General features: G+C 55.6%; 5 protein-coding genes across 5 annotated transcripts; 2 read left to right on the forward strand and 3 right to left on the reverse strand.

Annotated features, from left to right (window-relative positions):
- Positions 1-1,941: 1,941 nt before the first annotated feature.
- Positions 1,942-3,939, forward strand: GCG54_00003535 (putative RING finger protein C2F3.16; the record flags this gene model as incomplete). Its single annotated transcript, XM_045403608.1, has 2 exons — positions 1,942-2,887; positions 3,050-3,939. The coding sequence occupies 2 exons, from the start codon at positions 1,942-1,944 to the stop codon at positions 3,937-3,939; spliced, it is 1,836 nt and encodes a 611-aa protein (XP_045259796.1).
- Positions 3,940-4,334: 395 nt separating this feature from the next.
- GCG54_00003536 (Mitotic-spindle organizing protein 1) lies at positions 4,335-4,689 on the reverse strand (the record flags this gene model as incomplete). Its single annotated transcript, XM_045403609.1, has 3 exons — positions 4,335-4,403; positions 4,464-4,541; positions 4,609-4,689. The coding sequence occupies 3 exons, from the start codon at positions 4,687-4,689 to the stop codon at positions 4,335-4,337; spliced, it is 228 nt and encodes a 75-aa protein (XP_045259797.1).
- A 612-nt stretch (positions 4,690-5,301) lies between these two features.
- On the forward strand, positions 5,302-8,707 carry GCG54_00003537 (uncharacterized protein; the record flags this gene model as incomplete). Its single annotated transcript, XM_045403610.1, has 3 exons — positions 5,302-5,422; positions 5,473-7,492; positions 7,546-8,707. 3 exons carry the CDS (start codon positions 5,302-5,304, stop codon positions 8,705-8,707), a joined length of 3,303 nt encoding a protein of 1,100 aa, XP_045259798.1.
- A 172-nt stretch (positions 8,708-8,879) lies between these two features.
- Positions 8,880-9,749, reverse strand: GCG54_00003538 (PITH domain-containing protein; the record flags this gene model as incomplete). Its single annotated transcript, XM_045403611.1, has 2 exons — positions 8,880-9,294; positions 9,499-9,749. 2 exons carry the CDS (start codon positions 9,747-9,749, stop codon positions 8,880-8,882), a joined length of 666 nt encoding a protein of 221 aa, XP_045259799.1.
- A 1,836-nt stretch (positions 9,750-11,585) lies between these two features.
- Positions 11,586-14,282, reverse strand: GCG54_00003539 (Rpb7-binding protein seb1; the record flags this gene model as incomplete). The annotated part of the gene is made up of 6 exons (XM_045403612.1): positions 11,586-12,044; positions 12,095-12,263; positions 12,316-13,390; positions 13,478-13,580; positions 13,842-14,087; positions 14,163-14,282. 6 exons carry the CDS (start codon positions 14,280-14,282, stop codon positions 11,586-11,588), a joined length of 2,172 nt encoding a protein of 723 aa, XP_045259800.1.
- Positions 14,283-15,561: the final 1,279 nt, after the last annotated feature.

Below are 15,561 nucleotides of genomic sequence, written 5' to 3' on the forward strand. Positions count from 1 at the left end.
CCTCGAGAAGTGGACAGCTGAAAGGGAATCATCCAATTAATATGGACCTGGGCAATTGGATGACGGGGGAATTTTTTGGTGAGGCCCTGCTAAATCGGGAGCATCTAAGGCAAGGGCCAGGTATCCGTAGAGGCAGGCAGGCAGTGGCAGAGCAAGCAACAAGGTAGAAGCCATGGAGCGTACCCAGCTGGAGGAGCGTAGGAGCGCCCCCTTGCTGGACACACGAAATAAATGCCACCTATGCACCAACCGACACGGTATCCCTCCCTTCCAGACCAACCCGCACTTTACGCGAATCCAGTCCCCGGGAGCCGGCCAATCGGTTTGGGGGCTGCCATTGGACGAAGCTGCGTCCTTTGGCGGACGGGACACGCATTCCCTCTCGATGGAATGGTCCTGAATGGCCCTAATTCACAAAATGGCCCCTCCATTACCCCCTGCCCCCACAGCTGCCTCCCCCTAAAGTCCCCACGGTGCATCGTCGCCCGCTGTGTGATCAGCCTCCTATATCGAGCATCCTCCCACGCTGCATCTCATCCTGAGTTCTGGGCCCCGACTACAGATACTACTCATCGGCACGGATACTGATGAGACGCATGGTGACGGCAGGCCGTGTAGTTGGCCATCACTGTCTGTCTGTCCTCAATCCGAGCTGACTAAGGCCTCCAGGCACGCGTGCCTTTCCTACTGCTTCCTAGCACCAAGCCATAACGGGATGCCCGTCCCGTCCAAGGCCACACGATGCCGCCAGGCGATGCGGAACAGACACACAGGCCAGCATCCACGTAAGAAGCGTCAGAAGCACAATGTCTTGTCTTCAAGTTGACAGCTGTGGCTCCTCTGGCCGAAGCTCTGGCGGCGCTAACCCTTCCGGGCCTCTGGATGGGGTCCCTGTTTTCGGACCCTGCCGGAAATGCCAGTGCACATCGATGGGCATCCACCGCGTCTTCCTTGCCGTACGGTGCAACGCGAAAGTCGGCGGAGGGTGGGCTCAGAACTCGGGCGTCGGTGTGTGCAACCTCCAGCGTCGCGACAATGGGCGGAGTCTTGGGCGGCGGGGTGCTGAGTCGTGCGTGGACAGAGAAGCAAGAATATGTTTTCTTCCTTTTCAAATGTTCAGCTTCCCTCTGCGTGCCTTACTCCGTAACGTAGGTAGTCACCGCAGTACCTTAGATACCTTAGGTTCTGCAAGGCACTCCGTCGGGTGTCTTAGATAATCAGGCACCCAGTAAAGAACTGCGCAGACTGCAGCGAGGAATACCCGTCCAGCGGTGTTCTTCACCCGGGCACCACCACCCTCAGGAAAAAAGGGGGTCGTTGCCTGTGCCGGACCGGTCGCGGCCAATCAGCCCCGCCGGTCAAGCCTCTCGACTTCAAGCCGCATGCGGAATCGCCAGCCAGGCGCATCACATGTCTTTTGTCCCTTCCCGTCCGCTCCGTCCCCCCTCCTGGCCCCGTCTGGTCTGGGTTGATCCGTCGTCAAATCGAAGTCTTAGTCGCTGTTGGCTCTGACCGACCCCATTGCGGTGCAGACTTCGGCTCTCCGACACTTGTGCTAGACAAACAGTCGCTCCTCTTGGCCTGACTGCACTTGTCTTGTCTTGTCCTGCCGCAGTTCATCCCCACTGCGTCCACCCCGACGACCGCCGCCGCCGACGACAAGCCAGCGCACTGTAGTTCGAGACCATCTTATGTCATCTCGTCTGCATCCAATCGACCGGGACCGTACCACTCCCGACACCAACTCTCCCACCGCTACTACCACCGCCTCTACCACCACCGCTCCTTTGTATATCTTTCGCGAGCCTCCCCGGCCAACCTACTCCTCCTCTTCTTGCTGCCTGTCGCTCTGGATGTACGCCTTGTCATACAACCGAGTGTCACTTGCTGCATAGCCAACTCGGTCATCCGAACCTAGATCTAGAAGACGCCCCATTCCCAATGTCTTCTTTGGTCTCCGAGTTCATCATCAACCCGGTCCTCCGGCAAGCACGCCGCTTTTCTGAGATTTCGAGAACCACTCTCGTCCCCGAAGCCGACGCTTCGTCCTCCGACAACCTCGCGGTTGCCAGCGACTCGGAAGCCCCCGCCCCTCGGCATGCGACCGATGCGCCTGCGGTGACTCCTCCGGACCGACCTCTCAGCGCAGATACTCTATCGCCGACCGTCGAAGCCGAGCAGCCCCCGTCCGAACCAGCACGTGCGCCCCCGGAATCCTTCCCCATCACCGTCCCGATGCATGTCCCCAAGCGTGAGGCCTTGCCGGCCGACGATGGCATGGGCGCATTGCGAAAGCGCCTTATCGAAATCCAAGGCCAGGAGATACGGGGGGAGGAAAAAGCCAGGCTCATGCACGAGGTGCTGATGGAGGGCTACCGCAAGTCCCGTGGTACTCCCCAGCAAGGCGACCCGCCTGTGGATGCTCTGCCGGCCGGCGAAGCGTGGGAACAAACACTCCCATCGGGACCCCTGGAGTCCCTGAAGTTCTGGCAGCATCCTCCAGGGGAGCCATCCTCTCCGGAAAAGTTTGTGTTGACGGCGGAAGATGTCAGACCAACCTACGCCCCGGCAAAGCCCACGATTCCTGGAGAGGTCGAGGGCGCAAGGGTTCTGGGCTGCCAGCACTACAAGCGCAACATTAAGCTGCAATGCTCGACTTGCAACAAGTGGTACACATGTCGGTTTTGTCATGACGCCGTCGAGGATCACACTCTCATTAGGAAGGAAACCAAAAACATGCTTTGCATGCTCTGTGCCTGTCCTCAAAGGGCGTCAGAGGTTTGCGTCAACTGTGGCGTGACCGCCGCTCGCTACTACTGCAACGTGTGCAAGCTGTGGGACGATGATCCAACCAAGAGTATTTACCACTGCGGCGATTGCGGCATTTGTAGGAAAGGAAGAGGCATCGGGAAGGATTTCTTCCATTGCAAGGTGATTGCCTTCTTTTCGCGCCACGCTGTTAACTACTGCTGACCCCGAGCTCAGAAATGTTGTGCTTGTATCTCAATATCGATCCAGCACTCACATAAGTGTATCGAACGTTCGACAGACTGCGACTGTCCCATTTGTGGAGATTACATGTTCACCTCTCCCAAGCCTGTCGTGTTCATGCCTTGCGGTCACAGCATTCACAAGAGATGCTATGACGAACACATGTTGCGGTCATACAAGTGTCCCATCTGCAACAAGAGTTTGTTGAACATGCAAAGCCAATTTCGCCAGTTGGAGTTGGCGATTCTGAGCCAGCCCATGCCTCCAGAGTTCAGGGACACGCGCGCCACAGTTCTTTGCAATGACTGCAGTGGTCGAAGCTCGGTACCCTATCACTGGTTAGGCCTCAAGTGCGCCATATGCACCTCGTACAACACGGTAGAATTGCAGATCAGCGGCGGAAGAGAAGGTGCAGCTACCGCGCAAGCTATTCCCAGCCGCGGTGGAAGGGACGGGGCAACTACCACACGGCCACTTCCAATCGACCCTCCAACGCCTGCTGCCATATTGGAGATGGCTGCGATCTTGGATAGTCCGTTGGTTGGAGCCACGGACGGCAGTACAGGGATTCTTGACCCTTCGTCAACTATAGCCACTGACGGGACTGCCACGAGCACCGCCATTGGAAGGCGCCGACATTCCTCACACGCCTCAAATGAGGCACAGGCACGGTTCTTGGTGCTAGATCGTTTGGCAAGATCAGCTTCTCCAGCGCCTACACCCGGTCTGCCACCGAATCTTGCACGAAACCCTTTGCATGGCGCGATCGAGGAGGAGGAATCAGACAACGATATACTGAACCTTTGGGGTCGGTTTCAACGTAGGTCTGAAGAAGACAGCGATTCCATGTCTACCGACTTGGAGGAAGAGGACGATGAGTATGATGAGGAAGACGATGACGACGACGACGACGATGACAATGACTTCATGCTCATTGGTCACCGTTGATCTGGCAGACATGCCGTCGTATTATGAATGATGAGGTATATCGCTCGGGCTGTGCGACGGAATCGAGAACGGCGCAAAGGGGCATGTGACGGTATCATAGTCTGGACATACGGGTTTCATAGGTCATGGTTTGGGTGGCGGGCATAGCTTTGGTTGGGTTTTGGATGCCGGCGTTCTCAGGAGGCCAAATTCGCCAGCCCTGGAGTGGGACATTGAATTTCGTACACCCATGGAGACTGGGTTCTAGGAAGTCTCCATAATAGAATATGAACGATCTTGAACAAAACCAACGCCAAAGAACGCCGTGAAGTGGCTATTTCCGTCCGCCCTAACCGTCTCCTAATTTCATAACCATCATGATCAAGCGCCTCGGGTATACCGTCATGTATCCTCTCTCATCGACGACGGGAAGCAATCTGCGCATCCACCTCTTGGGCCTCCTTCCTCAACTCCTTGACGACGGTCTGAAAAGTACACACATGAGCTTGGGGCGTTTGCACTGCACGAGACATATTGCTACTTACTGCCAGAGCCTCGGGGTTGACACCATTCTCAATCATGGAGATGCAGATTGAAAGCGTGCGGCGGTCCAGATGGCAGTTCTTCACGTGAAAATGGTCAGAGTCAGATCCCCGGAAGCGTGAGCCAGGCGCGGCGGCCAGGACTTACGAGAATAACAGAGATCTCATGGAGGATATCGACGGCCTGCTGTGCGGCAGCCTGCTTTCCGGTCCTGTCGTCGGCGGGCATTTTGTGAAATGGCGATTATCGTCGGCCTCGGAGTCTCATGGGCAATGTGTCAGGGGAGTGAGACGTCGAGGCGCGGCGAGATGCAGTGAGGTGGGTGATGTTCAGTGACCGCCATCAAAGGTGCCCGCCTACCTTAGTGTACCCAAGGTACCTACCTACCTTAGTGTTTAGCGGAAGCGGGGCCACCTTAGTCGGCGTGGGCCGAACCAAACGCGTCGGACGCGCTGGTGCAGAAAGCTCTTTGCGCGGTGCAGGGATTGGCTGGGTCCCAAGGTGGACACCGCAACTACCGGAAATGGGCGTCGCATTCGCGCCTGTGAGCCGCGATTGACCGAACTTTTCCTCTTTCTCAGTGTCAGTCGCATGTCTCACCCGTCATATCTCGTTATGACACCGATCTTGCTGCGAATGCCAGCATTTGCTTCTTTTTGACGCCTGCTCTCTTGGATATCTACCGTCAACAGGCAGCCATATGGTCACCGACTGTGCCTAGTCCGTCACCGTCCACTAAAACCAACCATCGCATGATGCAACACACGCCGTCGTCTTCTCACGATATGCTCAGTTTCTCACGGACATATTGCTTGGATCTAAGGGAAACAACTGGGTCTAATGGCTGACGTACGGGAAGAGACCAGCCGCTTGTACGGCCCCCCGAGAATCACAATCGTTCCTCATGATGGCCTCGAGGAAGGACCGCCTCAGCTGCACGTCAGCCGTGTTCCAAGCCTAGGTAGGTCGGCCGCCGAAAGCCTGTATTTCACGACACTGACGCCGGACCAGCTCGAGCCCTTCGCATCATTCAACCTCTGGAAACACTATACCCCTCAGCCAGATCTACGGAGAACGCACCTGCCTCGACTGTGTGGGACTCGCAACGTGTGCAGAGACGATGGCTGTTCAACGCCCACCCGGAAGCATTCATCGGAAGCTCCGATGCTGCCGGCTTCTTGGCTGAGGGCCTCTCTCAGATGATGCGCCCCGACGCCACCCCCACGGCACAACCGCTCATGACCATTAGCCAGATGGCAGACGTTAGTAACCACACTCGCATCTCCCCGGTTCCGGTACTGGCCATGGCCACTGGCGAGTCTGGGGAGCTTCTCCGGCTATCTAGGCTGGATGAGACGAAATGGCAGTGGGGTGAAGACGAGAACCCTACGCTTCGTCTTTTGAATGTCGATCAGCAGGACAGGGAGGAGACTGTGCTATGGTCCAGTGGCGGAGCTCCTATTCTGCAACTCAAGCCTGCGCTTAGCTTGGTACGATTCGAGCCCACTCGGTGGCTGCTGGTGCAAAAAAGGACATCAACCACGGTCCTCCAGCCGGAGTACCACAGAATTCCAGTTTCAGAGCGTCGGCCGGGCATTGACAAGGCAGTTGAACGCCCCTCCCGAATCAACCCAAAGCCCATCTTGACCATCACGTCGGATCAGACGGGTGGCTTTCCACACTCCGATGTCTCCTTCAGTTACGGGTCTCAGAGGAAGCCTCCACAGCTGGCCATCATCGACGAGTGTGGCTACTACAGTGTCTGGGATGTCAAGGGCCGAGACATGGTTGGGTCAACAAGCAAGCGTGCCAAGTTGAGACACTGCGGTCACATTCAGCTGGGCATCACGGAACAGTTGCCTGACGAAGACTCGCCAGCCTTCCGCGCAGAGCCTCACGGGCTGTTGTGGATCGGTGCCGCCGGCGTTGGCGTGGATCTTTGGGATATCCCCGCCATCGAGGACCTGGAAATGGAGAATGATTTGGCGGCGATGACCGCACGGTCCAAAAAGCTCATGATCTGGAACCGCACAAGGTTCGAGGTGATTGACACGAAAGACCCAAGTTACCGGCACAGCTTATCGATACTCAAGTCGGATGTGCCGGATCACATCCTCGATGTAAAGCCAAATCCGGTGAATCGCAGTCAAGCGGTCGTTCTCACAACGTCGGCTCTGTTCTGGATTGAAACATCGTCACCGACGGCAGTCAAGACTGGGGGCCTTGCCATACTTCAGTCATTCGAGCATCTTCGAATATCAGATGCCGACTCTTTGAGGCTTACGGTCCATCATAGTGGACATGGACTGGGCAACGAGAGTTGCATCGCGTATCTTTATTCGGAGAAGTCACCCGAAGTTGAGCTGTTTTGGTTTTCCGTACCCGAGAAGACGGGCCTGCCCCAGTTTCAGCATTTTATGATGAAGCTCGAAAAGGGGCCCGGCGAGAAGCCGCTGAAGATACAGACTTTGTGTCCAACTCCAGCCTTCTTCACTAGCCAGTCATCAGAACCGCTCAAGGGCCTCGGTGCGGAATACCTAAATCAGCAGGTCGGCTTCCAGCAGTTGTTCGTTCTCGGGAGGGATTTGGCTTTGGAGCAAACTATCATGGCTGTCACATCAAAACCCGACCTTGAGATCATTTCGCCAGACTACAGTCGCGACTGGTCCAAAGATGCTCGAAGGAGGGCCCACAAAAGGAGGCGGAAGCAGTTCCTACATTACTTTGGAGATACGTTTGTGGTGCCTGATGGATTGGGAGACATGGACGAGCTCGTGCAGCGTCGTGCCACTCGATACCAAGAAATTTTGCAGCAAACTCAGGGAGGAGATGATGAGCAACTACAGCAGCGATGGCCAAGGACCCAGAATTTTGACCTTTTCCTGTCTCGGGTCGCCATGTCCATCGATTCAGTCGTCATGGCTGCTGAAACGCCTAGTATTGAGGGTCCCCTATCCGTTTTCGACGCCATCCAAGATGCGACGGTTAACTGCCTTGATACGGAGGGGGGCTACATCCCTTTGCACACTTTGTGAGTCCAGCATGAAGCAAGATGATAAGTCTCGGTTTATTAACATCTATTAGGCACGAGTATGAGGCGACATTTGAAGCACCTCCAATGGGCAACGAAGCCATCACCGCTTGGGACGCGCGTCTCCAGGAATTTTTTGATGTCAACGATCAACGCATCGTCGCTCAGCCATTTACATCCCAACTCTTACGCCAGGGAAACGTGACACCTTTGGCGGACATCCGCCACAAACTCGAAGAATTATGGAACTCGCCGGATCTCCCTGAACGCGCACAGCACTCTCGCAGCGTCGTGCTCGCCGAAACCGCAGAAGCGATCGCGAGATCCCTCTTCGGCGTGGCGGTCCTCGACGAAAACATCCCAGTCGCAGAAGACGAGCCGTCCACCTGGGTCCCAACGCCACCCGAGGTGCAATCTAGACAGCCGATTCAGCGCCTCTCAATGTCCAGCCAGAGATCCTCGCTAGGAAGCCAACGTCTGTCGATGTCGCCCTTTAAACCACGCGACTCGATGTCTCCGATCAAAGCATCACGGCCGATGATGTCGCCGATTAAGCCGCGGCTCTCCATGTCCCCCTTGAAACCCCGCCGCTCAATGTCCCCCATGAAATCCCCCTCCAAACCCTCCTCCTCGGCGCCGTACTCCTCAAACCCCTTCTCCTCACAACCACAGTCCCAGTCCTCTGCCGCCTCCGCCGACGCAGCACTGGCGGCCTCGAGCGCCCTCCAACGCCTAAGCATGCTCGCTGCAGACATCAACACAACAGAGGGCCCGACCCGCCAGCATACGGTCCTCTCCTACTGGCCTACCAGGCGCGGCGTGCCGACAGAGAACTACGTCTCCTCCGTGCTCGCCTCCTCGACAAAGCACATGGACGCCATCAAAGAGCGCAAGGAGCGCATCGAATCCAAGCGCCGCAGGCGCAAGTCGCAGCTCGCCTCGTCGCAGACGGCGGCAGCAGCCACGCAGTCCGAGATGGAGGACTCCGGGCCGGCGGGGAGCGCGAGCGTGCCGCTGCCGTCGGAGGCGCCCGCCACGCAGCCGCTGCCCAAGTTTGCTGCGCCGCCAATCATCGGGTCGAGCCAGGTCTCGCCGATGCGGTCCTCGCAGGCCGTCATGTCGTCGCAGATTCCGCAGGTCATGTCGCAGCCGATTTCCGGACGGCACGCGATGCGGTCCCCGAAGAAGAAGGGCAAGAGAAAGTCCGGTTTCTGAGGCGGCGGATATTTACCTCGGTACTTATTTTTGAGGGGGAAAGGTGTTTTGCTTCATTATTCAATGTTTGACTCTATACCGTAGCGATGGCTAGGCTTGTTGGAGATTACTATAATACCCCCGACGCAATTCTTTTTTTAATGCCCTCCTCATACTCCTCGCGTTACTTGCTTCATTGCCGTCCTCCGATACCCCCGCCAACCTGATTGATCCCCGTGCCCTTGAGCTTGTGATCACCGGGGTTCGCCGCCGCCTCATATATGATGTTAGTCGGCGCGCGGCCGAGCTGCATCCACTCGCCCTTGAAGCCGAGGTAGCTGACGCGGGTCTCGTCCTCGTCGCCGTCGGAGAAGTTGTCGACGAAGAAGAGGGTGAGGCGCTGGACGCGGCCGAAGAGCGCGCGCTTGACGGGGATCTCCTGAACCTGGGAGGTGCGTGAGAGCTCGAACTCTTGGGTGGGCGCGGCGTCCTCGGCGGAGGCGAAGTCGAGGTCGTCGCGGTTGATGAAGACCTTGAGGGTGCGCGGGGCGGAGGGAGAGTCTGAGGTGCGCAGGAGGAGGGCGTGGAGCTTTACTTGGCCGGTGAAGCTGGGGGGTCAAGTGTGTTAGTTTGGTGAGTTTTGGATATGGCAGTTGATTGTGAGCGTTGGTAGGATGAGGTAAAAGCTGATGTGTGGAATGTGAGGGTGAGCAGGCGGTTGGCCTCGCCACCGTCAAAGCTCAGATTTAGAGGTGTATGAAGTGAGGTTATGAGATCAGGTATGGGAAGATAAAAGGAATAGTAAAACATACGGAATGTTGACCAACAACTGCTCATCCGCATCACTCACGACCTCCGGCTCTGCGTCCAGCCTCTCAGCCCACGTCTTCTTCGCGACACTGCGCGCGCTGCCGATCTGCGACTCGTTGAGGGCCGTCACGTCGTCGAAGTTGATGTGGCTGTAAAGAGAGTGCTGCAGGGCGGGCGTGATGTCGTCTGAGTGGTCGTGCTCATCGTGGCCGCCGTGGCTGTGGTCGTGGTGTTCGTCGTGGCAGTGGGACATTTTTGGCGGACGAGGTGGGGGTAGAGCGGCTGAGATGGTTTGTTGGGGTTTCCAACGTGACGCCGTAGTTGAATGATACTTGCAGTTAGGATGGATGTGACAAAATGGCTTTGACTTTGGACGACTCGGAGGCAGGAAAGGGTGTGCGAAAGACGTTTGTCCGTTTGCTTGGATGATGGATTGAAAGACGCCAGTGACAAACGGACCCCGCCATGTGTGAAAGGTTGGAATGCTGGCCTCTGATTGGCTGGTTTGCCACTGCTCTCCTCTTTGAGTATCCGAGTGCTGCCAGACAATGGGCAACGTGCTTGAACGACCAGATCAGCTTTTAGGGAAACGAAGTATCGAGAAGTTTCAATTGATTGACATTTTCTCCTACACTTCCTAGCATTTCAAACACACATGCTCTATTTCTAAGATGAGTGTCTTTCAACAGAAATTCGTTGCGAGGACAATCATGTAAGACGTCCATGCTTCAACCCGGCTTGACATGCTTTACTTGAAGCTACTGGAAGCTTTTGAGTTCCAGATTATGAAAAGAGGCGGAGTGCGACATTCTACAGCCTTTTCAAAAATAATGTATTGCTGGGCATATGAAATTGGCGGGACTCATGTTGGTCTTACAACAAGGGCAGTTCTAGTCAGGTGAAGCTATCTAGTTCTAGGATTGGCTCATCATGAGTATTTCACGAGGCAATAACACGTGGACGGGGCAGATGCGTAGCATCAAGAGTTTGTGCGAGCCATGCTCCACGCCAGCCTTGACCACCAAGCTGGTGGATCCTTACTGACGGGCCTGCGATGGAACTTTGATCCTTTATCTGGTAGAACCAGAGTGGGATGGATTTGGTGAGCTGTATTAGGTATGATTCATTTCACAGTATGCTCCTTTAAGCTGCTGGCCTGATTGATGTGCTAGAAGCCAGCTAAGTATACACATCTATCCTTGCTCATTCTTCAAATAAGTCTTCACCAATGTTCTCCTCAAAATCGAGGAGAACAATCAGAATATGGTATCTCCCTGGTCAATCATTTAGTCTTAAACCTTGTGGGAGAATCAGTGTGACATTACTCACAAGATCACCTCTTTTGCGGAATCTTGTCCCAGAAGCAAAACCTGCGTGGCTTCTGTGGCATGAATATGTGCACAGTGAGTGCGATGAGGACGGACACAGCACAAAGACATGCTCTGAACAAGGAAGATGTGCCCAGAAGCAGAGTCAGTCACTCAAACTAGATGAAGGCACTGGGCTGTAGATGAAGGCACTGCGCTGTCCTATATCGCTGCTTATGGCTCTGCTACTTCTGTTGGCGCCAGTAGTCTCTCTTTCAATTGGCGGCGTCGATTTGTAACCATCTGCCAATGAAGCCAAGGTGAACTCAGATCAGCTTGTTCACTTGAGGTAGCGAATTTTGTCAATAGTAGTATGATTATGGATTGCGCTGTAGCACCAAGTGCTCACAGCTCACACATCACAATAGATGAGACGAAATTTTACGCCTTTTGTGGTCATTCCATTGCCTTTGCATTCCCGTATTTACAAACAGGATCGAGTTACTCTACAATCAAGAACCGATTTACCAACCATCCCAAAGCCTAAAAAGCCAGTCGCGGTGGTATCATATTGAGCCAAATGTGCCTCTCCCTTCTCTGTCCAAAGAGACAGAATTGTTACTGGTGTGGTATTTCCCTTTCCGGATTTTTTTCCTTCCTAACGCCGATTTTAATGCACATCATGGCAGGCCATTCCGGATGGGAAGGCCAAAAAGGACGCCAAAATACAAAGCCAAATCTGTCCCGTATGCAAGATGGCCAAAAGCTATACCAATGCTGCTTTACTTGCTGCCGGGGGCAGGGAACACGAAGCCGGGAGGGTACTGGGGCATGCCATTGGGCAGGGTGCTGATGCCGAACGGAAACTGCTGAGGAAGGGGTTGAGCGTTGGCTCCGGACGCCTTGCCATCCTCACGGCGATCGCGGCCACGGCGGTCGCGGCCAAAGTCATCGCGTTCGTCGCCATCATCGTGACGGCGAGTGGAGCGGGGTCCGTGGTTGCCGCTCTTGTCAGTCTGCATGCGACGGCTGATGGCCTTGGAGGAGACGCCAGCACCAATCTCGATGTCAGGCTCCTCGACGACGAGGCCCGTCTCGATGGGTCTGCCGCCGCTTCCACCATACTCGGCAGTAAGCATCCACTTGCGGTCAGCCTCTGTGAGCTTGGCAATGGGAATGATGCTAATGCCGGTCTGGTAATCACTGCAGTCACGCGGGCCGAAACCAACACCCCAACGGGTCTGTGTTTGTTAGCTTGGACATCAAGGGATGGAGTATGCAGTGAACTTACACGAAGCTGAGGATCGCCATCACGGTTGGCTTCCATGGCCTCCTTGGCTCGAACAGCATCTTCACGGCTGATCATCTTGACGAATGCATGGCGCTTCTCCTTGTTGACGATGCAGGTCTGCACCTGACCGTACTTGCTGAAGACCTCACGCAACTCGCGCTCAGTGTAGCTACCTGAGGTGTCAGTATGGGTTGCGTGACAGTATAGAAGGCGGTACTTACGCTACTCCGCCGACGAAGAGAGTACGGCTGAGAACCTTGATTCTTCCATTGGGAAGGGATCGATCAAATTCAACCCACTTATCGCCGGAGTCGCGGCGGGGAGTGGGACTACGGCCGTTTCTGCCGACAGGACTGCGTTGACGATAGTCACTGCCTCGTCCACGGCTGTCTCGGTCGTCTTGGCGACTACGGTTGGGCGACTGGCGGTAGTCGTCACGGCTGCCGCGAGGAGAGCCACGAACGGGGCCGCGAGAATCCCAACGGCTGCCAGGGGACCTAGAGCGGGAGCGGCCGTACCCGCCGGGGGAACGAGGACCCTCGCCGTATCGGTGCTGGTCACGGCTGTCGTTGGATTGGACGGGACCGCCCCATCCCTGTCCGGTGGCGTTCGCGTAGGGGTTATGCGCTGCAGGTGTGGCTGAAGCACCAGGGGCAGGCTGAGCAGCATTGAAAGAAGCCAGGAGACCAGGCAACTTGTCCGCAGACACACCGGCATCAGTGAACATCTTGAGGAGCTGGGCCACTTGCGAAGCCTGGATACCCTGAGCTTGAGGAGCCGGCGGCTGAGGCGCGGCAGCACCAGGGAACGGCATGCCGAATGGCATCTGGGGCGGAACAGGGGGCTGAGGCATCGCGAAAGGGAATTGCGCAGCCATAGGGGCAGGAGTTGCGGCAGCAGCTGCAGGCTGCGAGTAGTTTGCCATGGAATAAGAAGGCTGAGCGTAGTTCGTAGGAGGAGCAGCCTGTTGCTGGTTCTGCTGCTGATGCCGAGCAGCAACATTCTGAAGGTTGGCCAGGATGCTGGATGCATTTTGGAGCGCGCTCTGAGATGTTGCCTGAGGTGCAGTCTGGGGAGCAGCTGGAGCGGCAGTGGGAACCGAAGCAGGCGGCTGAGGAGGTTGAGGAGAACCTGCGTTGTTCTGTTTGGCCAAGTTGGCAAGAGCTGCTATGATGGCATTGCTGCTCTGAGCAGAAGGGGGAGGAGGTTGAGTGGGAGCGGCCGGTCGGTTGGTGTTATAGCCCATGAATGCGACCAAGCCTGGGGGGGGACTACCCTCCGGCGTGGTGGACTGGGCTGCAGGTGACAAGATGTTAGTAAAATGGCATTTAGGCTTTGACGATGAGTTTGAAATGATACCCATCGTCTCGTGGGAAGACATACTCGGCTCAGGGGCGGCCTTCAACTTCTGGCGGAATGACTCGAGCATTGTAGAGGGGAACGTTGATCCTTTTTCCCAAATGTCCAGGAGCTTAGAGATCTTATCCTATGAGGTACGTAATTCATGTAAGTAGTTGTTCTTCAAGGTCAACAAGGAGCGAGCAGCAGCGTATCAGCAATACGTGGTGTGCGCATCTTCACAAGTATTGCGGTCTTTGTGTTTGTAGATCCAGGCCCTCAAGTGTGAGACAACAATGAAAGCGCAGGTAGCTGGTGGAAAGCACTCGGCTCGCAGCACTACAACGTTCGATGCGTAGATTGGTCATGGAGGACAAGCACTCCATCTGTTCTCAAGAATTAAGCGTACCTTTTGGCCCTCAGGCAATAGCTGCAGCATGTCATTCATAAGGACAGGCATGAGCTCGGTGACCCGGTGAACACCAGCGGCAAAGGTTCCATCAGAAGCAGAACCGTCAATATGCTGACCAGCAGACTTCGCTTGCTCCACCCACTTTCGAGTCACGGAGTCAACGACGTAGAGGACGCCCAGCTTGTGGGAGACGGGGGCCTTCTTGAAATGCATGAACAGCTTCTGAACGATAATAGACTCAGACTGCGGGAAAGAATATTGAGGTTAGTTCCAAGTCACCAGGCACTGGCGATGCGAGAGGCGCGTCAACAATCGTACCTGAACATTTTCGACACAGATCTTGGTAATAACACCAATACGGGTTCCCGATACACCAGGAGGTTTGAGTGTGAGCATGGTCTGGAGACCCTCTTCTAGGTCCGCAAGTGCGGAAGCCATGGTGCTGGCGTTGTTGCGACGATGGCGATGGCGATGTTGGGCGTGGTGTTGTTGTTTTTCAAGAGTAGAAGTGAATCCAATCCCAGTTGCAAAAATACGAGGGACGGAGGAAGGCAGGCGAGTGCAGACAAGAGGAAAGAGAGAAAGCCTGCAGTGGCCAGCAGCCGAAAAGGTCTGCGCGAGAAGTGCGCGGTGGGCGGTTTACTGGTTGGTGGGTGGGAAGAAGTTGCGTGTACGTGAAGTCCCAAGCGGAAGGCGAGGAGTCAACTGGGAGCCACCCGACGTTCCTTCCACAGCAAGAGCAGCAGCACCTCAACGAGAGTTCGTCGCTCTTTCCCCAGTCAAAGTGTAGGTAGGCAGGTAGGTAGGTAGTGTAGTTTCTGTGATTTTACAAGCCGCAGACCGTAAATCCCACAGGTCGCAGACCAGACCTCTCTCTCAAAGTACGAACGATGCGAGTCTCTGGATTGGATGACTCTCTACTTGTACGGACAGAGCGTGCGACACGTTTGAAGAGTCGTCCTAGGTCACGGAAGAGATTTCTAAATGGCAGGAGTCGTCGACGACTACTACTTTTCTGGCTTTACCCACGGTCGGACTTTGCGGTCCACGGAGAAGTACGAAACTCGTCAAAATACGATGGCAGCCTCGATGGAAACGTGGCTATCAGGCTTCGGGACGGATGGCGTGGTGCAGGTTTGCGCTGCGGTTTGTCAGTAGTTTGGTGTTGATTACTAGATGGGAAGGGAGATCGTGGTGAGAGAAAGAAAGTTTGCAGAGTGGGGAGGGGGCGGGAGCTGGGCCGCTTTTTGGAGACGAATGGAAGGTGCTGCTGAGCAAGAGCATTACGGTTGGCGGTGAGAAGTGGCAGAAAGCCAGCGCTGATGCCGCTTTATTTTCGGTCACACCTCTGGATGGAGACCTTTTAATGGCTAAGAGCTTTGTCATCTGGCCTTCTAGCCTCAGGCAAATAACACCTGCAGCTGGCTGGCAGAGATTCCTGCTGACGGTGCCAGGTGCCCACCTCATAGGGACGTACCTGCAAAGACGCGACCCGAGGCGAGATGAACGGCCCACCGCCGAAGTTCTCCCGCGAAGGCGATCGGAACTCGACGCTCGCCAGAGGTCCGTCCCTGCGCTCGCTTCCATTCGTTAGCGCGCCAATATGGAAATAATGGGAAATGCTTTTTTGCTCGGCGCTCGGATTGGCCAGAGCTCCCGTCAACAGTTCTGCGTCGTCGGGCCAGACACGATAACAACAACGGAGCCTGTACGCACA

This window comes from Colletotrichum gloeosporioides (assembly GCF_011800055.1).
Source record: "Colletotrichum gloeosporioides strain Lc1 chromosome Unknown consensus_74, whole genome shotgun sequence".
Taxonomy (NCBI): domain Eukaryota; kingdom Fungi; phylum Ascomycota; class Sordariomycetes; order Glomerellales; family Glomerellaceae; genus Colletotrichum; species Colletotrichum gloeosporioides.